Consider the following 23,399-nt stretch of genomic DNA (forward strand, 5'->3'; position numbering starts at 1 on the left):
AAAACAACTCAGTGGTCAATGCACAAATGGATAAAGATGTCGGTGTGCACAGGCACATACACTGGAGTATTATTCAGCACTCAGCACTGAGCGAAGGAAACCCTGCCATTTTAGGATAACATGGATAAACCTGGAGGACATGATGCTAAATGAAAAAAGCCAGAGAAAGGCAGACTGTATGATCTCACTTTTAGGTGGAATTAAAAAAAAAAAAAAAAAAAAAAGTAGAACTCATAATAGTAGAGAGCAAAACAGTGATTACCAGAGGCTGGAGGAGAGAGAAGATGAGGGGATATTGGTCAAAAGATACAAAGTTGCAATTACAAAGGACGAGTAAGTCTAGAGATCTAGAGTATCTAGATCTCTGGAAATACACTAAAGGAATGGATTTCAGGTGCTCCCATCACAAAAGGAAAAGGTAGTTAGATGAGAAGACAATGTTAACAAGCTTTATTGTAATCATTTCTCTATGTATAGGTCTATCAAATCATCATGCTATATACACTTTAAATATGTACAAATTTTTTTTTTTTAAAGGATTTTGAAAAACAGAAGAAAAAGGTTAGCTTACCTGGGCAAGGAGAATATTTATAACTTCCTCATTTTCATTCATTTCTTCTTTGGAAACATCCTCTTTTGAAAGACTGGCAATCTCTTGTGCAATCTTGGTTTCACACTCCTGTTCAAATAAGACAAACGAAGAACTGGTCAGCCCAAATGTAACACATATTCAACTATTTCACACCATCACCATTTAGAAGTTTCCTTCTCATTTCCTACAGCTGAAAAGGTAACAGTTATAGCCAGGCGAACTATCTGGCTAGAGGAGGATTTGTTAACTGGGCTTGGAAAATAACATGCGGATCTTGGTTTGTGGCTGCACCATGAAAATGGTCAATTCTGGTTAATGTGTTCACCATTTCTGGAACCCATCCATATAAAATTATATCCTGTGATACTTTTTTAGAGAAAGGGTGTCAATTTTAAGTATGCAATTCAATTAATTTTGACAAATGAATACAGCCAAGTCACCATCACCACAATCACAATATAAACATTCCCATCACCACACAAAGTACCTTTCACCATCTGCTGGCACCTGACAAGCACTGACTTATTTTTCATTGCTATAGTTTTCCCTTTTCTTGAGTTTCATATAAATTGAGTCGATCCATAAGAAATATTTTATATGTGGCTTCCTTCACACAGAATAATGTTTTTTTTAAACTATTCATCTACTTTGCTGTTTGTATTAGTAGTCTGCTGAATAATATGCCATGATACACCAATCTGTTCATCCATTCACCAGCTGATGGACATTTGGGTCCTTCCTAATTTTGAGCTATTCTAACTAGAGCTGTTATGAATATTTCATACGTATATGTTTTGTGTGGGTATGTGCTTTCTTCTTTTAAATACTTAAAAGTGAGATTGCTTGGTCATATGGTAACCATATGTTTAACTTTGAAAGAAACTGCCAAACTGTTTTCCAAAATTACTATACCATTTTACATTACCAAGAGCAACAATGAGAGGTCCAGTTGCCCCATGTACTTGTCAACACCCGGTTTTTGTTTTTTTTTTCTTTTTACTTGTTTTTCTAGAGAGGGAGAAAGAGGGGAAGAGAGCAGAGGGGAGGGGCAGACAGAGAGGGAAAGAGAGAAAATCCCAAGCAGGCTAGAAGCCCGATACAGGGCTCAATCTCATGACCCTGAAATCATGACCTGAGCCAAAAATCAAGAGGAAGATGTTTAACTGACGGAACCATCCAGGCGCCCCCATACCTGGTATTTTCAATTTTAGTCATTCTTGTTGGCGTGTGGTAGTACCTCATTGTGACCTCAATTTTTATTTCTTTAATGACTAATGATATTGAGCATCTTTGCATGTGCTTATTTGCCATTTGTACATGATCTTTGGTAAAGTGCTTTTTCAACTTTTTTGCCTTTTTTTAAAATTTTTAAAATTTTTAGCCTTTTTAAAACTGAATTATTAATTGTAACAAATGTACCGTACTCTGGTGGGAGAGCAGAATATATACAGGAAATCTCTGTACCTTCCTCTCAATTTTGCTGTGAACCTAAATCTGCTTCCAAAAAAATAAAGTCTAAAAAAACCCTGAATTGTTTGTCTTATGAGTTTTTTAATATATTCTAGCCCTTTATCAGGTATGTGTTTTTGCAGAATATTTTGTCACAGCCTCTGATTTGTATATTCATTTTCTTAATGGTGTCTTTTGAAGAGCATGTTTTAGCATGCCGATAAAGTGTAATCTAACAAATTTTTGAGAGAGGAGGGACAAAAAGCACATATGAGCAAGAGTGTGGGGCAGGGGGGTGGAAAGGCAGGTGGCACAAGAGAGAGGGAGAAGCAGACTCCCCGATGAGCAGAGAACCGGATGTGGGGCTCCCATCCCAGGACCCTGGGATCATGACCTGAGCTGAAGGCAAACACTTAACCAATTGAGCCACCCAGGCGCCCTAACAAATTTTTCTTTTACAATTCATGGGTATTGTGTCCTATTTAAGAAATCCCTGCCTAAGCCAAAGTCATTAAGATCTTCTACGTTTAAAAAAAAGAAAAAGAAATCTATGTTTTCTTCTGGAAGTTTGCTTTTTTGTTTTTTGTTGGTTTTTTTTGCTTGTTTGTTTGTTTTTAGGTCTTAATGTATGACTCATTTTAACTTAATTTCTGTATATGCAGTGTGGAAAGAGTCAAGGTTTTGTTTGGTTATTCTTTTTTGGTATATAGATATCCAACTGTCCCAATACCATTTATTGAAAAGAAAATCCTTCCCCACAGAACTTTTTTTTTTAAAAAAAGATTTTATTTATTAATTTGATAGAGACAGGGAGAGAGGGAACAGAAACAGCTAGAGTAGGAGAGGGAGAAGTAGGCCTCCCACCAAGCAGGGAGCCTGATGCAGGGCTCAATCGCAAGACCCTGGGATCATGACCTGAGCCAAAGGCAGACACTTAATGACTGAGCCACCAAGGTGCTCCTCCCCACAGAACTTTTATCCTCTTTGCTGAAAATTAATTGTCCATACGAGTGTGGTCTATTTCTGGACTTCCTATTCTACGTCTACTTTTATCAAATATCCACTGTCTTGGTTACTATAGCTTAATAGTAAATCTTAAAATCAGGTAATGTGAATCCTCCAACATTGTTCTTTTTCCACAGTCATTTAGAACATTTGTATTTCCATATAAATTTTAGAAAAGCCTGTTAATTTCCACAAAAAAAAACCCTGTTGAGATTTTGACTGGGACTGACTCCACAGATCAATTTGAGAATATCTAACATCTTAAAAATATCGAGATGCATCACTCTATTTATTTATCGAGATGCATCACTCTATTTATTTTAGGTCTTTATTTTTCTTTTTAGGTCCAATATCCAACTGCTCATTTGCTAATCTCAAGAAATATAACAGAGTACTGTGCATCTAATCTTGTAACCCAGAACCCTGCTAAATTCAATTAGGTTTTTTATAGATTCCTTAGGATTTTGTATGTAAACAGTCATGTAGTCTACATATAAAGACTCTCTTTCAATCTGTATACCTTTTTCTCTTTATTGTACTAGCTAGAATGAACCTCCAGTAAAACGCTGAACAGAATGGTGAAAGCAGAAATCCTTGCCTTATATACCCAATCTTAGGAGAAAGCATTCAGACTTTCACTACTGTGTACAAAATTAACCACAGATTTTTTTCAGGCTATATCAGGCTGAGAATGACATTTGCTGAAAGCTTTTATCATGAATAAGTGCTGAATTCTGCTAAATGCTTTTCTGCATTTACTGATATGATCTTGTAGTTTTTCTTACTTCTTACCATAATGAATTAAATTACTTCTATCTTTAAATTTATTTTTTGAAAAATAATTTTTAAAAATAAGTTTATTATTTTAAAAATAAATTTATTTTATCTTTAGAAGTAATTTATTCCTGGATGGGCATGGGGAGGGAATAAAAAAATAGAAATAATTTATCCCTCAAAGTTGAAATCAACTTGACAGAATCTCATGAAAATTTATGAATGAATTAGCACGTATAAAAAGACAGCATGAAGAAAACTGACAAAGGTAATCTATCCTTTTCAATGCGCTGTTACAACTCCTTTTTTCAGGAGAGAAGGAGAAGTAAGAGTAATGAAAATCAAACACACATTATCCCTGTCACAGGTCTGAGACCCTTCATTTGGAGTCTGGTGGGCAAAGGGACATGGTTCATAATTACAACCATGAGGTCAGTCAGTCAGTCATTGATTCCAGGCTGAAGCATGAAGGGGACAATAATGACAACAGGCACAGGAAACAAAAGATAGATAATCTGGTAAGCAGGAGAAAATAAGGAAGAAAAATACACAAAGGCTTTTGCTAGTCTGCCAGTCCTGGAGTACATATGTAAAAAACCCCATGAATGCTTCCTTTCTGATGACGCTAACTCCACATAAATGTACACTCGCCCAGTCTGATGAATGCTAATGTTCCCTAGAAGTAACACTGGGGCCTGTCACTGAATTTGCACATGGACTGTAAGACGGTTTAGAGATCTGAGATCTGAGCCTCAGTGTGGCTGAGCAACTTCCAGGCTCAGAGCCAAGCACCACACACTGAGCCCGAGGAGATCAAAAGTCTGACTCGTGCACCCCAACCTTATCAGGAGTCACATGCTAGTCTTCCTATTATTAGGTGAATAAAACTCCTCCTGATCTTCAGTACCTCTTTGTGTTTCCAAAGAGCTGACTCAAAGGCCTCCAATTCCCCAGCAGTCTCTGAAATGTCTCACTATCCAACTGCTCTGTTTACAAGTACAACCAAGCAGGAAATGACAAAACACCTTTCAGTAAAATCATCTATTTAATTAAAAAAAGAAAACAAAAAAAAAAAAACAACTTTCTGGAGAGATTCTCTATGAGGATGAAATTTACCAGCTATATGAAACTACTTTCAGTTACTAGCCCCCCAAAACTACCTTTGCCTATAGCAAAATGTAGGTATTTATACATATATTTTCTTTGATGCTATTAAAGATTTATTTATTTTAGACAGAGTGGGAAGGAGGGTCAAAGAAGAGAGAGAGTTTAAGCAGACTGTGGCTGAGCTTGGAGCCTGATGCGTGGCTAGATCTCACAACCCTGAAATCAGGACCTGAGGCAAAACCAAGAGTCAGATGCTTAACCGACTGCACCACCCAGGCGCCCCTTCTTTGATGCCACTAACGATGTTACTACAGGGGCACCTGGCTGGCTCTCCATCCAGACTGTGCATTTAAACCCCACACTAGGAGTAAAGCTTTAAGACAGTTATACAGATTGTTTTAGCTTTATTCTTAAGAAAATGTTTGTCCCTCTTCATTAATAAAACCATGACTTGCACATTTATCTACTGAATATCATGGGTCAAACATTAACAAGGCCAACACTGGGTCATCTCAGTGAACTGAGTCAGTGCCTGTAGAAATGGCCTACGTTGTCGGCTAGTCAGTCCACAAGGTGCTTTTTATATTTTGTTACTTTGGTAACATCCAAGGGGTACCTGGCCAGCTTGGTTGGTAGAGCATGCCACTCTGGAATTTAATGTCGTGAGTTCAAGCCTCATGCTGGGCACAGAGTTTACTTAAATTACAAGAATAGAAGAGTGATTCCCTATTACACTTCACAGATTCAAAAGTTGTTGATGCTTTGCCCCATTATTGTTTGTACATCTTCTTTTTAAGCATGCACTTGAACATTTTTGGGTTTTTTGTTTTTTGTTTTTTTGTGTTTTTAACAAAGAACAGGGGTGCGCAGAGAGAGGGGGAGGGAAGGAGAGAGAGAATCTTAAGCAGGCTCCATGTCCAGTGCAGAGCCTGACAGGGAACTTGATCTTACAACCCTGAGATGGTAAACTGAGCCAGAATCAAGAGTCAGACACAACCAACTGAGCCACTCAGGGGCACATGCACCTAAATATTTCAGTGTAGATTTTTTAAACAACAAACACACTCATATTAATATGGTATAATTATCAAAATCAGAACATTTTAAGATTGACCCAATTTACTAGTACAGCCTGTTTCAGCAGTTATCCCAAGTGTCTTTCATAACACTTCATCAAACTGCCCAGGATCCAACACAAGGTCCACTTATTGTACTTTGTTGTGTCTGTGTGGTCTGTGGAATAGTTCCTCACCCTTCGTCTTTCACGACTTTCATATTGTGTGTGTGTGTGTGTGTATGTGTGTTTTATTCTCCAGCTGTGTTCACTGAGCGCCTGAAACCCGTGCTATGACAGTAGCCGTGAACACACCTGAGCATCCAGATCTTGATTTCTAAATACTGAAAGGAACCATGGCTCCTTGGACAAAGAGCCAACTGCAGGGCTGGGCTAGAAGAAAATACAAGATAAACCTCGAACATTCTGTTGTGCCAGAAAGAAAGGAAACCTCAAAAACTGATGAGTGCATGTCAGAACACTGGAGCCACTCGAGCGGTTCTTACTGGCCAAATATGTATCAATTAGATTATAAAAGTATTGATTACAATATCACACGAAGTATCAATAAATAAATTAAAAAGGTAAAAAAAAAAAAGCAACTTTCTAAATTAAACATTTTCCTGGTATCAAACTGTATGTAATCATTAACTGGAACATTTAAGCAAATAAATTTCCCATCAGGAACTTCACTTCAGGAAACATGTATATATTGTGTTTTTAAAAGAAACTAACTGGGGCGCCTGGGTGGCTCAGCTGTTAAGTGTCTGCCTTTGGCTCAAGTCATGATCCGGGAATCTTGGGATCAAGCCCCAAATCTGGATCCCTGTTCAGTGGGAAGCCTGCTTCTCCCTCTTTCTCACTCCCTCTGCTTGTGTTCCCTCTCTTGCTGTGTCTGTCTCTGTCAAATAAATAAATCTTTAAAAGGAACTAACTTAAAATAATATATAAAGAAAATTCCAGCACATTCAGTTTATATTCCATTATAAACATGATATACCAAAATGACAAATTTACTCACCTGTCTTTTAGCTTCTCTCAGTTTCCTTTTGAGGGCTGTCAAAATTCTTTGTACTTCCCATAATCTTTCTTCTTTAGATAAATCCTTTACCCCAGCCTGCAGATCTCGATGTAAACAATTCAAAAGAAACTCCTAGAAGACAACATGCCACACAATGAGTAGTGTCCCATATCTTATCATCTTAAAACCACATCCACATGCAATTTCTCAAGATGTATAACCAACTATCTTTCATTTATCACTAAGGGAACGAAATAATGGCATAAATTATTTTTTCAAGCATATGACTGCAAAATCCTTTTTTGCCTGGACATTGGGTTCTCATCATTAATTTACACCGGTTGACTAACAGTTCATTCCTAACCCTTCCTATCAACAACTAATAATGGGAGTTCAAAGTAGATAAAGGAAAGAAAATCAAATAGGAATTTGATAATGTGTATGCAAATAAAAGACATAATAATCATCAAATATAAGTAGATTTCTCAATCAGTTTTGCTAAACACACACACAATCAGATGAACGATGTCTTCTACCAAAGTAGCACAGTGGAAAAGCACAGGATTTGGGTCAAATCCCAGTTCTATAGTTCAGTAACTACGTGGCACAGGGTCAGATATTTCGTTTCCCCAAATTTCTTTGTATCTGTAAAATATGGCTGGTCACAGCAACCTTGTCCAGATAAGCTAACATTTTTGGACTCCTTACAACATACCTGGCAGCATTATCTCATTTATGGTAATAAGCTTCACATCAAAACACAAAATGACCCATTTTAAAATGGGATCACCATGGCTTACAGAGTTTGACCAATCTGCCTAAAAATCAGTCCGCTAAGAAAACCTAGGGAGAACTTAAGGCCAGGTCTTTTGATTTCAAAACTGTGTTCTTTCTACAATATTCTCACTTCACTGGCATGAAAGTGCCAGACAGAAATTTCTGCCTTCCATGTGCCATGAACAATGTGTCTAACATAGTTCCAGGCACACATAAATGCTCAGTGAACAAGAACTGCTCCTACTAATCATTACTACCAATCATCGTCACCATCCAAAACGGTCAGAGCAAAGGTAGGCTCTTTGGGGCTGAAGCGTGGGGCTGAGCACACACACCTGTCTTCTGATCTCCTCCTTGATGTTCTCCTGGGTCTCTGGCAGTGTGGGCATAGTGGCCATGTTAGACCATCGAAGAGGTTTTGTCACTTGCTTTAGTATCACATTTCCAAAGAGCTCTTGCACATGTGTGAAAAACACATATAGGACACGATTGCTAATCTAAGAAAAAATAAATAAAAAGATTTGCAAAAAAAAAAAAAAAAAAACCTATTCAAATTATCATTTTATTTCATTTAATTTGCGTCTGTTGCATAGTACATCCTTTAATCCTAGACATGGGGATGACAATTTTCCTCAGTAGTGACCAGATATGCTTTGCTAATCAATGGCCAACTGAAAGAAAAGAACGGAAAGGCAGCAAGAGTTCAGTGAGTATTCCAGCACCATAAGGAACTGGGGGGAAGAAAGGACAGGAGAAAGGATGCAGAAGTCACTGGCCATCATTTGCTCTTTTTTAGCAATATAATATTAACTGATTTTAAAAATCTTATGTTCATTATTCTCAAGTTATTTTGAGACCTTTTAACTCACACAAGTAGATCCATTGAGGAACACGAAGGAAGTAAGAGCACTTGCAGGTGTCAAGCTGGGCTGAGTGCAAGAACCCTGACTCCAGAAACGATGCCTTGTGGGCAGATATGCACAGCTAGCATTTAAATATGATGCTCATATGCAGGGAGATCAGGACATTAATTATTTTCTACCTAACACTTACAATACACTCGAACCTTCTATGAAATAACTGTCCCCAATATAGTAATATCAAGTAACAATGTAATATTTACCAAATTCTGAAAGCCTGACTAGTCTGAATGATCAAACTGAAATCTGAGAAACATTTTACCTCCTAAACACAATCAATGAACAAAGAAAGTGTAAGAAAATACCCTCTTACAACTGTGCATTTTAACAGTGGCTGATAATAACCTAGTATACTGGCCAAAGAGCGAGCTTAAAATAAAAATACAACCATCACTCCATTTTTTTGTCTTTTGTGTCTGGCTTCAATAAAATATCAATAATTCTAATTAAAGGAAAATATATGCTCTGCGCCAGGACCAAGTGAGGAGCAATAAACAAATGCCAAATATTTATGTTGTAAAGAGACACCAATTAACATACTACCCAGTTCCCTGAAATGCCCCCTCAGATTAAATTTCTGTAACATTCTTCCCTAGGATCTATCTTTATGAATGAAATCACCAGGTTAAGTCCCTGACCAAACAAATGACATTAGGCCCCCTTGTGCCTGAGTCTGATATGTGGACATGATATAATGAGGCAACAGTGCTATTTGAAAAAATAAATCTTTGAAATTCTACAGATGAACTCCATAATCGTGGGTACCATGGGCTTCCCCTCTACTCATGACGGATCACTGTCATCAGAAATGGGTTTAGAAACCCACACCAAAGACTGTACAATACTCAAATTACAAAGCTACACGCTGGTCATATGATGACACTGTCCATATCCTGAAAGAAAAAGACCGATATTCAGGCTAATCTACCGTCTACATTTGCTGGTTAACTGTTTCTGTATGCGACCCAGCAACAGAAAATGTCTCTGACACTCCCCAGGGTCAGCGTCAGAGGGCACGTGCGCAGAAAGGCCATGTACCTGAACCGTTGGGCTGAGCACTATAGAAATGTTCTGTATATTCATTTTTGTTTCCAGTTCCTTTGCGATAACATGGTCCATGTGCACGATCAGCCAAGAAATCAGAAGATAGTTACATTCTGGCAGTTCTTTGAGCAAGCGCTGGAATTCCTGCACCTTCTCGCTCTCTGTGCTCCTCCCACATGCCTCCTCAAAGCGAGGCATCAGCTCTTTGGTAAGCAGATTCTCCGGAAGGTCTCGCAAATACTGCTTCAACAAACTGGCTACAGTGTTAGGTTCATACTCTTCCAAATTGGGAGACTCCTCTCTGTCATAGGCCGCTTTCAGCTCATCCACCTTTGATTTAATTCCTAAAAACATTCAAATTCCAAAGAAAAAGAGTATCAAGCAAATATAAATAATCAAACAGCTTTTTTTTTTTAGCACAGCACCCACTCCTTGGGGGAGATCTGGGGAGAGCCAATCTGACAATAACAAACCTCTAGTTAGGAAGTATTTATCCGCTCAAGGTGTGCACAATTCCTCTATGAAGAAAGTAATATGAAAAACCACACTGTGTGGGTGAATTCAACCAAAAGCTAAATAATGGAAACTCAATACTTAGAAAAAAAACATCAGAGCAATCACAGAATATCTTAAGTTTCAAAACATGCCAAGTGACTTGGGGGACAATTTTTTTTTTTTTTTTAAGTTTAAATCTAGGTAGGTAAAAATTCAGGCAGACATTCAACTACAATCCAAGCATAAATCTTGCTCCACATGAGTGGCCAACTGCCTTTTCTAACAAGTCACAAGACTGACAACATAAAACACAACTCAGCATTTATAAATGTGTCCAAAAAGTTGTGAATAATTACTTTTCTTTAACATATGATAAATGCAAAAGGTGGGTTTGCTGTCAAAACACACTCTTTGAAAAATCTTATCCATTAAATAAACCCCATCTGATTTCTATTTTTAAGTTTCAATTGTTATTTTCTTAATCTGAAACGCAGCTGGAACCAAAAAGAGTGAAACTTGGGTTTCTAAAATCAAATTGTTTTGCTTTTCTTACAGGACAGAAAGAAATGCTGACACACAAAATGACTGTTTTTCAAACATTTTGTAAGTTTTTAAGTCCTTAGGCCGATCTGCAGTTAAGTGATATGGATTCATAAAAGTACAAGGTAGCTTTCTGTTGTGTTTATTACTCAAAACTTTAGGCCAATTATTTGAAACAAGCCACAGATTAAGGCCAAGAGACTGTAATGGTTGATGCAAATACTCCAGCGTCATCTAATCTGAATAGCATTTTATAATCAATAGTGCTTACATCCAGAATTTGGCCTTCCTTATGTGAAAACCTTCCATTACAATAAGTCTGTAATTTATCCAGCACTGACAAAATTGATAACTCAATTTTATCCATTGAAAATATGAGTATAAGAAATTTTATCAATTTAAAGTATTAAAGTAAGAGGACAAAGCTTATTTTTATATAATGGTCATTTTGATAAAGAAAATAATTCTCATTTTTTTAAAAAAAGATCTTATTTATTTATTTATTTGAGGAGGGGAGGAGCAGAGGGAGAGGGATAAGCAGACTTGGTGACGAGTGTGAAGCCTGACGTGGGGGTCAATCCCATAACCCTGAGATCACAACCTGAACCGAAATCGAGAAGTGGATGCTTAACTGCCTAAGCCACCTCTGTGCCTCAATAAATCCCTTTTTCTTGAGTGACAACTTCAAGTAAAATTCTTAGCAAAGACCTACTCTCTCTATTTATATGTATCTAATTTTTCTCCCCCATCTGCCTATCCAGAAAACTGCTCAAGTAAATAATTAAAATATGTGTCTGGTTTGCTGTTACTCTGAAATTATCAAAATGTTTTCTTTTTAAGAATTGGACACTTCAGGGGCGCCTGGGTGGCTCGGTGGATTGGGCCGCTGCCTTCGGCTCGGGTCATGATCTCGGGGTCCTGGGATCGAATCCCACGTCGGGCTCTCTGCTCAGCAGGGAGCCTGCTTCCCTCTCTCTCTCTCTCTCTGCCTGACTCTCTGTCTACTGTGATCTCTCTCTGTCAAATAAATAAATAAAATCTTTAAAAAAAAAAAAAAAGAATTGGACACTTCAAATAGAACATCCTACGTAAAGAAAGAGCATGTCCAAAATGACATATATTTGTTCTAAAACTGGAATTTACATACAAATAAGTAAGAGCCAAAAATCTCCAGCAGAAAACAGTATTGTTATGGGCATTCAAAGAAAGAAAAAGTCACAGCCATAAACTCTAATCCAGAATGCAGCATACTGTCAGAGCTTAAAAAATAATAAAAAATTGATCAAAGCAGAAGCTCAGCCTCCAGGAGTCAGTGATCAGGGGAACAGCTTCATTTGAACGCTCTGACACACAAAGAGAGGAGTTCTGCAACTCTGACTCTCCAAAAGAATGCAAACATCAAAAATAGGTCAAAAACAAAAGAATCCTTTGAACAAAGCTGTAGAAACTCTTCAGAGAAACTTTCACCTCCAACAAAATTCCTTCCTGCCTATCAAACATGTGAGAGAAGCAGCTATCTCAGTCAGTACTGTTTAAATCTTTACAAATCAATTAATCATTAGTTAGGGGTTTTTTCATCTTACTTAGCTTTAAAAGTCAAATCCTGGGGGGTTCCTGGGGGACTCAGCCCATTAAGCAGCTGCCTTCAGTTCAGGTCATGATCCCAAAGTCCTGAGATCGAGCACCACATCAGGCTCCCTGCTCAGTGGAGAACCTGCTTCTCCCTCTCCCTCTGCTTACTGCTCTGCCTACCTGTGCGCTCTCTCTCTCTCTGTCAAATAAATAAATAAAATCCTTAAAAAAACAAAAAATAAAAGCCAAACTTTCAAATTCATTTAAATGTGTTTATCTCCGTGTTACTAGAGAGTTAATTCAAATTCAATGCCTAACTTGTGGATTTTATTTTCTAGAAAATGGTTAACATGTTAGCTAGAATACTCTTAAACAATGACATGCTATCTAGCGGACTAGGTAAAGGGTTCCCCAAATACCAAAGGTGCCTGTCCCTTCCCAAAAAAAGAAAAAAAACAAACCTGCCCTCTAAAAATGTTTATGAGCCAAATAAATGGAAAAACTCAAGGAGTCTCTCTATATATTCTAAATTTGTATGATTTGATTCATAATGAAAACGTGTGACCAACAAGTTTTTATAAAACAGATCTCCAGTATTAAGAAACTGAATCACAGGAAGGCAATGATCTGGAGCACAGATGTTGCCACAGGCAGGACAGACTTCCACCCTATATAGTTCAAAAGTCCTACTACTTTGTAAGAAACAATCTTTTTCCTTTAAATAGTACAATAGTATACATTATGCTTGATTTTAGACACCTGAATGTATTCTATTCTTGCCAAACATGAAATTTTAATTTTCACAGATAGGGAACATACATAGATGGATTTTCCATCCAGAGATGGAAAATCAATTTTACTCATCTATGGAACAGCTGCACGCAGCTGACAAAAGCATTCACATTTGGGCCTAAACATTTAGCAAGTAACATTTGTATGTCCCTTAGCCGAACTCAGGGAAGAGGATTATGTCAATAAGTGTCTCGTGGGGGGCGCCTGGGTGGCTCAGTGGGTTAAAGCCCCTGCCTTCAGCTCAGGTCATGATCTCAGGGTTCTGGGATAGAGCCCCGCATCGGGCTCTCTGCTCAGCAGGGAACCTGCTTCCCTTCCTCTCTCTGCCTACTGCTCTGCCTACTTGTGATCTCTATTTGTCAAATAAATAAATAAATAAAATCTTAAAAAAAAAAAGTGTCTCGCGGCCAAGACGCATTGTTCACCCAGATACCCTTCCTTGTCCTGCTCATCTCCCTCACAACGCTGAGCCCTGCTCAGAGAGAAAGGAGGCGGGAAGAATAAAGCACAGTCTGAGCGCACCAGAGGGAAGGGATGCTACTCAGCTACTTCACTTAGACTCAGGGGGCTGCTCCCCAAAGTGAAAACTAGTGTGGAAAGCCTCCTAAGGGAAGGGAAAAGCAAACTGTGGAGGGAGACACACGCGCGTGTGCACGCACGCCGGGTGGGGATTTCTGCTCAACTAGAAGGATGGAGGAAATGGACAAGACTTAGGACCCATGCAATAATTTTCCTCACAAGCCAATCATTTTCCTTCCTGTGAAAAACGGAAGTGAATTTTCAGACCACCCAAGAGGAGCGCGTGTCTCCAGTACCTGACACTCTGTAAATGCCTTCGCACTTCATGCCGTACTTCTCCACGTAATCCACACACTCGCGGAACACCGCCGGCAGCCGGATGCCATCGTACATCATGGTCCGCTCAGCTGCATCAGTCAGGGGAACTCCGAAAATGGGCTTGAGATTGGGGACGTCCATCTGAGGCACCTCTGGCTCCTGAATTGGCTTCTTCTTTTTCTTCTTTTCCTTCCACTGTTTAACAACATCAGCTGCTGTCAAGTCTTTCGACTTCTTCTCTTTATGTTTCTCTTCTTTGTGCTTTTCTTCTTTATATTTTTCCTCTTTGGGTTTCTCTTTTATTTTAAAATCCTTCTCTTTCTTTTTAGAAAAGCTGGGCTTCTTAAAAACATGGATTCCCTTGGACCTTTTCATTTTGGAAGGACTTTCAGCTTCATCTCCAGAGCTATCTTCCTGAAAGGCAGCATAGCCTTCAGCTGCCAAAGAAGTACAGGAAATAGAAGTCATCTATCTGTTTAATGTCAACCCGGCCATAAACTTCCTAAAAACAGGACCCAAAAAAAAGTGCTACCGGGCACTGGCTACCTCGCTTTTCACTCCTGGTCAATACCTCCTGGGTACTGCCAGTAATGAAAGGGGTTTCTTCTCGGTTCAAAGGAGATGAGGCAGTGACATCTCCTGACCACAAGAGAGGGAAATGCAAAGGACTAGTTACCTTTACGACTGGTTTTAGGTGGAGTTTTGGCAAACCAAGTATTATGAATACACAACAAAGGGATCTACAGGGAGGGCTAATGGAAAGGGTCCTTCTATAAAAGAGTTTTTTCTCATCATCTGACAAGGTGCTCTTACTTACTTTAGATTTTTTCCACACATTTGGTCCCTGTAATTTGAAGCAGTCTGACACCATGACACAAATGGCACTGGTGTTTGGAGGCTCCCGTACTTCCCCTATCACACCCGCCCTCCTGTCACTATCTGTTAAGTTCCTTCTGGAGACTGGAGCAGGGACTGAAGACTCAGGTGGATGGAGGACAGAGCCAGGAGATTCCCTCGCCTCTGGGTGATCGCTGACACATCCACCCATTTCCCAGCATCTCGAGCCCTGGTTTCCACACTGACACTTGCTTTGTATCATATTAGAACTATCCTAGCTTGGTTTTGTTGCCTCCAAATATAATTCTCCTATTCTTTTTCTTTAGCCAGCTGCCTTAAAAGCTATTTTATAACAAAGATAAAAAACTATTTCACAAATCACCCTCTATTTAAAATACTACAACCAGAAGGGCGGGAACACGAAGGGCATGATACCATGATATAAAGCCAATGCAGTTCTCAGACAATGCTGGTGTGAGTGTAAACTGGTACAACCACTTTGGAAAATTGTTTTGCAAGATCTACTACTGCTAAAATGAGCATGGCCTATAATAGAGGAACTCCAATCGCAGGCATACACAACGGAAATGGATAAACACCTGCGACACTCACAGAATGAGTAGAAATACTCATTCATTTTATCATCTCAAGTTATATTCCATTCATCACACATTTCAATCCTCAAAGAGCTTTTGTAGAAAGCACCAGCTACCTTAAGTACTAGAAGCCCTATTCATGAGCCAAAGAAGGCAAACAACCCAAATGACCAATAACAGCAGAGTACATTCTAGTATATTAATGCAACGAAACAAAATCCGGCAATAAAAATGAACTAATTACTGTCACGTTAAACAACATGGATGAATCTAACAAATTTAACTTTGGGCGGAAGAAACTAGATGCAAAAGGAAATATGCTTAATTTTTATAAATTCAAAACTAGGCAGCTTCAAGCTATATTGAAAGAAGCTTTACCTCTGGGAAGGGTGGGGGATTCACTTTGAAGGGATAATGGAAGGGAATTTCAAGGGTGTTGATAACACTCTATTTCCAGATGCTTCTAATTACAAGGACATATATCCATTTTGCGATATCTCATTCAAGTTATACACAATGTGTCCATCCTACCTCAGTGTTAAGCTTCAAAAAGCAAATTAACTTAAAAATATCATAAAATTCAAAATAAAGCAATACTTGAAATAACTCAACTGATCTGCTTTTAACATATTAAAGAGCTATGCTTAAACAACTCACCTTTCCTACTGAATAGGAACTATAAATAGAATACATTATGGTATTTGCTTAAGACAAACAAATAACAACTTTTTCAGTTCCAATAAAGTGGAGTACCCTAAATGGCTTACACAACCTAGCCAAGAAAGTAATATTCTATATAAGTAAAATTCCAGTATCTACTTCCTATACATTATTTAAAATAACCAATATAAGAAACTTCTACCAAAAAACTTTACCATTTCTGGAACTTGGTATTTTTATTCACAAGAATAGGACCCTAAAATACAACTCTAGTATACAAAAATTGAGACCCAGAAAAGTAAAGAACAGAGAATGTCAAACAAGAGTCTTTGGACATATTCCAGAAGACAGCAGGTAAGGGAGCAGAGTAAGAGTTTATCTAAAACATATCAAAAGCATAGAGAAAAATGGCACTTACTCCTTTTTTCTTTTTTCTTAAATTTTCCTTTTTTCTTCCCATGGTCTTTCTCATCATCAGACACTATGTCAGGAGGTTCATGGAGGCTGTCATGGGGAGGCGAGGGCTCGCCGGTGCGGTACAATCCAGGGAATTTAGTAGGGCTGATCTCCTCAGAGCTGGGGGTTCGGGTAAGACCACTGCCATGCTCCACCCTGCGGTGTTCACTGGGGCTGCTGGTGGGGGGCAGGAAGCACTCAGTCATTCTGCCTCCCTGATGAGACAGTGAAGAGGGTTTCTCTGTTACCTATCCATTACACCTGCACATAAGGGAAAAAGGTCATCAACACCAACCAAAACACAAAAGCACCAAACACACACAAAACATAGTGAGTAATCTTGCATTTACAAATCAAAAACATTTCTCTTCACGACCCCTCTTTAGAAATACTCATTCATTTTATCATCTCAAGTTATATTCCATTCATCACACATTTCAATCCTCAAAGAGCTTCTGTAGAAAGCACCAGCTACCTTAAGTCCTAGAAAAATAAACCAAATGAAAATCAGAGTTCTCAAATTAGTATATAGAGTTTCTTTTACAAAGAAGTCCCCCATTGTAAGGGGTTTCATTTTGGTGGCTACATAAATCTTACTATTTTCTTTAAGGTTATGAACAAACAACTATAAATAATAAATTATAAAAACAACTTATATAGCTATGCATGAATAGTTCAGAATCATAATTAAAATTTACAATAGCTGTAGTGATATATTTGATGATTCACGCAATTATAGATGCTTAAATTCTATATTGCATGATATTAAGTCATTTGTGTTGATAATAACTATTTTATTTTGTACTGAAATTCTGTTGAAAGAAACAAGGGAGCCCTTATTTGCTCAATCCTAAAATACAAACAAAATAGATTAACTGGAACGGACACTGCAAAGGACACAGTAAGAACTCAAGATTTGTTCACTTTTTCTTCCTTAGAGGTTATAGTCCACATACAGTGTTCTAAAGTTACTTGGATTAGTTCTTATTCCTCATTAATATACTTATGATATTCATTTGGAAAACTATTAGGATCACTTGTTTCTCTTTGTGCTTACTTTTAAGGTTATTTTGCAATTTAAAAAATCCATAAGCCCTAAATGACAAGACCTTTTCTGAACATGAACACAGGTAAGACAAGCAAATATAAAAAAAAAAAAAAATTTTTTTTAATTGCAATTTGCAACAGCTTAAGTTCTTTGAACTGCAAAGAGTTCTTACAAATCAATAAAAATATGAACAAATCAAGATAACCACACAAAGGATATGATGTAATTCATAGAAAAATGACTAATATCCATATGAAAATAATGTTCAAGTACAATTCTAATTTTTTAAAAGATTATTTATTTATTTATTTGACAGAGAGAGAGAGAGAGAGATCACAAGTAGGCGGGGGGGGGGGGCAGAAGCAGATTCCCTGATGAGCAGAGAGCCTGATGTAGAGCTCCATCCCAAGACTCTCAGACCACGACCTGAGCTGACACTGAGCCATCGAGGCCCCCCAGAGCTCCAAAGAAAAGGGAAGCCAGAACACAGCTGCCAGGAAGGAACATAGCTGTAAACTACAGAAATAAACCCGCTGATAGGCATTCCTTCCACACTGAGCCATTTTGTCCTATGCTCCCCTGGCTTTGTGCACGCTGTCTTCATTCCAGAGAAGCCAGCCCTCCTTCCCGCACTTCTGCATGGCCAATGCACACTTATCCTTCACCATGATGCCTAAAAATGGGTATGAAGAATCTTTTTGAAGTGATGGAAACAGCCTAGATTTGGATGGTGGTGACGGTTACAACAAACTGGTCGATTTACTAAAAATCACTGAATTACACACTTAAAGTGGGCAGATCTTATGATACGTAAATTATACCTAAATAAAGCTGTTCTTTAGGGGCACCTGGGTGGCTCAGTGGGTTAAGCCGCTGCCTTCGGCTTGGGTCATGATCTCAGGGTCCTAGGATCGAGCCCCGAGTCGGGCTCTCTGCCTGCCTCTCTGCCTGCTTGTGATCTCTCTCTGTCAAATAAATAAATAAAATCTTTAAAAAAAAAAAAAAAAAAACTGTTCTTTAAAAAAAAAAAAGGAACAATTACCAGCAACATTTTATCCAGGAATCCTCCCTCATCACTCCTTTTCCATGCTCCCAAAATCTCCGAAACACACCTCCGGCACTGCAAGCCCTGTGCTGCTTTACTTGCCTGGGCACCCATCTATCCTGTCCAGCAAATTTTTAAGTTCCAGCATTTAACACAACACAGGCATTACAGGAGGTACTCAAACATTTCCTTAATGAACTAATTAGTTTTTTCCATGCTCTTAACATACTGTGTACTGCCGATGAGACAAAGACTAGAAGAAGTGAACCCTTTGCCTTACATTTTAATTAAGGAAACAAAGCAATGGAACCCAAATTTTATTTTAATTCCTGCGGCTTCAGCAACATTCACATACATTAACTAACTTTAGTACATCCTGGGAGAAAAGAAGTACTTTTCATGTTCACAAACAGGAGTGGGTCACAGTGACTTACCCTAAGTCACACAGGAAGAAGGAAAACTGGGATCTACCCTGAAAGCATCCATTCTTCCCATTACACTGCCCTTCGTGTCGACCATGCAGAGGAGAGAACATGCATGCCGGAGGAATGGCACCGTACAGACACAAGCAGGAACACAGAGCTTATTTGTAGGATGGCAGCAAGCCTGGTCTGATGGGAGCAGTTCCTGGGAAGGGCAGGAAAGGCATGGAAAGACGAGGTGGGTTCTAACTGAATGCCAACTCAGGGCCCAGCTGAAGACGTCAGCCTTGATGTAGCCAAGTCATCACTAATTCCAAAGCCAGCAAGTGACAAAACTGGCAGGAAGAGGAGTAAGGGCAGGAATATATACAACCAAATGCCACACAGATTTGGGTTGTTCTCTCCTGTTCTACAGAATTTTGTAACCTATGTCTACAAACACACACGTTCTCCCAGTTCATTTGTTATCATTACTCAGTTTCCATCCTAGACTAGTGGAGAAGACAGGTTTCCCCATAAAGCGTTCAACAGATTATCTTGCAAAAAAAACTACTTGAGACAAGTTATTTGTTGACTTGCCTCCCCAAGAGTCGGGAATGAGTAGAAGGAAGGGCAGCAGCTAACAGCATACATGAAGGGTGAAGGTCTGAATGCACAATGATTTAAAAGCATTAATATGCTTCCACTGGGACACACGGGAGCACTGGAGGAGCCACTTCACCAAATAAATGGGCAGAAGCAGCTTAGAAGGTCCCTGGTAAATCTGAGTATAAGTAGCCTAATGTAAGAAAATAAATATTAGAAATTCCAACTCCTAAGGCAACAGAAGAACTGATGTAAATTTGAAAGATTTGAAAAAAAGAACACTTATCCCCATTCCTCTTGGTAAGTACAACTAAAAATCCTGAATATTAGTTAAAAAAAAAAAAAAAGACAATAAGACTGACAGAGAAGAAGGCTGGTGGTTAGAGACCTCAGGATTTTTTTTTTTCTTTTTTAAGATTTTACTTATTTATTTGACAGAGATCACAAGTAGGCAGAGAGGCAGGCAGAGAGAGAGAGGGAAGCAGGCTCCCCGCTGAGCAGAGAGCCTGATGCGGGGCTCATCCCAGGACCCCAGGATCAGGACCTGAGCCGAAGGTAAAGGCTTTAACCCACTGAGCCACCCAGGTGCCTCAGGATTCTAAGAACAGAGTTGGGAGTTTCCAGGGTTTTGTTTTTGCCTCTACATCCCAGAAAACTTTTAAGATAATAGTGGAGTTAGTAAAGAGCTCCAGGCAAACACCAGAAAAATCTGTAGCCCTACCCACAACCGCACCAGTAAGAGGGAGATGAGAGTTGCACCCTCAAGGGGTGCCCCAGGTGGGGAGCTGGGCCTTCCACACCTGCCAGCTGCTAAGAGTACTTGCTCTTGCAAGTGTGTCAATGGAGACCATGTGAAGGATCTGGACTTCCATCCCAAACTTAAGTAACTAAGAGCCCCATTCCACTCCTGCTGGGTAGTCTCAGAAGAGGCCTAGAAAAGAATCAGAATTTTCAGCATCACCCAGTGGTAATGAGGCCACCCCACCTCAGTGTCAATGGAGACCACATGGAAGCCAGAAGCAAAAGAGGAAAAGAAAACCTCCAAAGAAAAGATTAATTACACAGAAAACAAATTGCAATATAGAACTAAAACCAGTAATTACACTATAGGCAATGAACTAAGCATTCCAATAAAAAAGGCAGAGATAATCAGACTGCACAAAAAAGCAAGATTCAGTGATACACTGTTTATAAGAGATCTACTTTAAAGACAATTATTATACAGAGAGGTTAAAAGCAAACGAATGGTAAAGATACACCATACAAACCCATAACGTCAGAAAAATGGAATGACTGTAATACCAGACAATAAACTGCAATACAAGAAACACTGCTAGAAGAAAAGGATGTCCCCACAATCATAAACGATGCAATTCTACACACGTACATGCCTCATAACAGAACTCCAAATACATGAAGCAAAACTGACAGAAGTACAAAGAGAGAAATAGACAAATCCCCATTTATCTCAGAACTCTCAGTAAATGACAAAACAAGTAAATATAGGCAAAAATATCTCAGGTGGAACACAAAAAGCACAAAGCACAAACCATAAAAGAACAAATTGATAAATGAGATTTCATCAAAAGCTAAACCATCTACACACTGAAAGAAAATTAAATTAGGAAAATTAAACAACAATCCATGTACTGGATGAAAATATTTGTAATACATAAATCTGACAACGAACTCATTTCTTTAGAAAAAAAAATGAATGTGTATACATATAACCTAGAAGGTACATATTATCTTACAAATCAGTAAGACAAACCAATCACAAAATAATGAGCAAAGAATAACAGCAAGCAAAAGATACAGATACTTCACCAAAGAAAATACACAATCAAAAAGCACATGAAACAATGCTCAATATCATTACATTCTTTAAGAAAATGCAAAGTAGGGGTGCCTGGTTGGCTCAGGCATTAAGCATCATGACCTACCGCAGCTCAGGTCATGCATGATCCAGAGGTCCTGGGATAGAGCCCTGCATTGGGCTCCCTGCTCAGTGGGAAGCCAGCTTCTCCCTCTCCCACTTCCCTTGCTTGTGTTCCCTCTCTGGCTGTCTCTCTCTCTATTTGTTAAATAAATAAATAAATCTTTTTTAAAAAGAACATTAAAACCACATTATCTCCTACAAATCTACTACACAACCACTAACATTAAAAGGACTGGCAGTACCAAGGGTTGACATGAATGTGGAGCAACTGGTATTCTCATCAGTTACTGACAGTAAGGTAAAACTGCACAGTCACTTTGGAAAAGTATTTAATAGTTTCCTATAAAATTAACATACACTTTTTTAAAAATTATTTATTTATTTGTCAGAGAGAGAGAGAGAGAGCACAAGCAGGGGGAGCAGCAGGCAGAGGGAGAAGCAGGCTCCCAACTGAGCAAGGAGCCCGATGCAGGGCTCAATCCCAGGACCCTGGGATCATGACCTGAGCTGAAGGCAGACAATGACTGAGCCACCTGGGTATCCCAATATACACTTTTATCACCTAACAATTCCACTTTCAGGTATTTATTCAAGAGAAATGAAAATGTAAGCACACACAAAGACTTGTCAATGAAAGCTCACAGTACCTTTATTTATGACAGACAAAAACTGGAGATGACCCAAATATCTATCAAACGAAAATTAACAAATCATCATACATCCTGATGAAATATTATTCAGCAATAAAAAGGAATGAATTACTGATAAACACAACATAGATGAGTATCAAAAACAATGAACCAAAGAACCAGATACAAAAGAACACACACTGCATTAGTCCATGTATCATGGAATTCTAATACAAGCAAAATTAATCTGTAGTGACGGAACCCCAATCAAAGGTGCTCCTGGGACAGACGTGGTCAGCCAGGAAAGTGAATGCAAAGAAGTACAAGAGAATTTGGGGATGATAAAGTGTTCTACATCATGATTGTGGTGATGGTTTCACAGGTATTCACAACTGCCAAACTACAAAGAACTGTACACTTCCAACTGGGTGCATCTTATAACATGTAAGTTATACATAAGGGAAAAATGTTATATATAAGGGAAAAAAAGAAAACAAAACAAAACAAAACTTTTCGAAAGAAACTGACCTGATCCTCAAATTTTTAGAAATGCACAAAACAGAACAGCCACAACCACCTTGGAAAAGTGCAGTTATTAAAGCTAAAGTAATCAAGATGGCATGGTATTGGAGTACGGAAAGACAAATAGGTTGGTGGAACCAAACAAAATTCTGAATGAGACCCACATGTATGCAGTCAATTGATTCTCAATAAAGGTTCCAAAGGTATTCATGCAGGAAAGGAAAGTCTTCAACACATAATGTTGGATAACCATATGGGGAAAAAAGAGAAACTCAAGCCACTCTGTCACATTTCATACATAAAATGTAATTCATGGTAAATCATACACATAAAATTTCAAAGTTAATAACTATAAAACTTCTAAAAAAAAAACAGATTTTTGAGATGTCAGGCTAAGAATTTCCCAGTCAAAACCAGAAAACATTAACTATAATATTAAAGATGGAAAAATTGGACCTTGTGAAAAGTAAAACCTTCTGTTCATTAAAAAACACTATTAGGAAAATGAAGTCAAGCCAATCTTGGAAAAGACATTTACAGAATATATACCTGACAAAAAATTTATATCCATAATATATAAAGAACTTCTTACAATTCAATAATAAAAAGGTAAACAATCCAGGGAAAACAATGGGCAAAACAGTTGAGAAAACAATTAACAAATAAAAATATATGACTGGT

At 38.4% G+C, this 23,399-nt stretch overlaps 1 protein-coding gene across 2 annotated transcripts in view; it reads right to left on the minus strand.

The window, feature by feature from the left end:
* Nucleotides 1-23,399, minus strand: part of RALBP1 (ralA binding protein 1) — a 62,738-nt gene that overhangs the window by 14,113 nt on the left and 25,226 nt on the right. For both annotated transcript variants that reach the window (XM_059409188.1, XM_059409187.1), the window contains exons 2-7: nt 16,491-16,789; nt 13,958-14,416; nt 9,738-10,087; nt 8,115-8,276; nt 7,003-7,134; nt 572-679 (exon numbers count right to left, since the gene is read on the minus strand). In XM_059409188.1, the coding sequence (XP_059265171.1) occupies nt 572-679; nt 7,003-7,134; nt 8,115-8,276; nt 9,738-10,087; nt 13,958-14,416; nt 16,491-16,734 (1,455 nt within the window). In that variant the 5' untranslated portion in view covers nt 16,735-16,789. The remainder of the gene's footprint in view (nt 1-571; nt 680-7,002; nt 7,135-8,114; nt 8,277-9,737; nt 10,088-13,957; nt 14,417-16,490; nt 16,790-23,399) is intronic.

Source organism: Mustela nigripes, chromosome 8, assembly GCF_022355385.1.
Source record: "Mustela nigripes isolate SB6536 chromosome 8, MUSNIG.SB6536, whole genome shotgun sequence".
Classification (NCBI taxonomy): Eukaryota; Metazoa; Chordata; class Mammalia; order Carnivora; family Mustelidae; genus Mustela; species Mustela nigripes.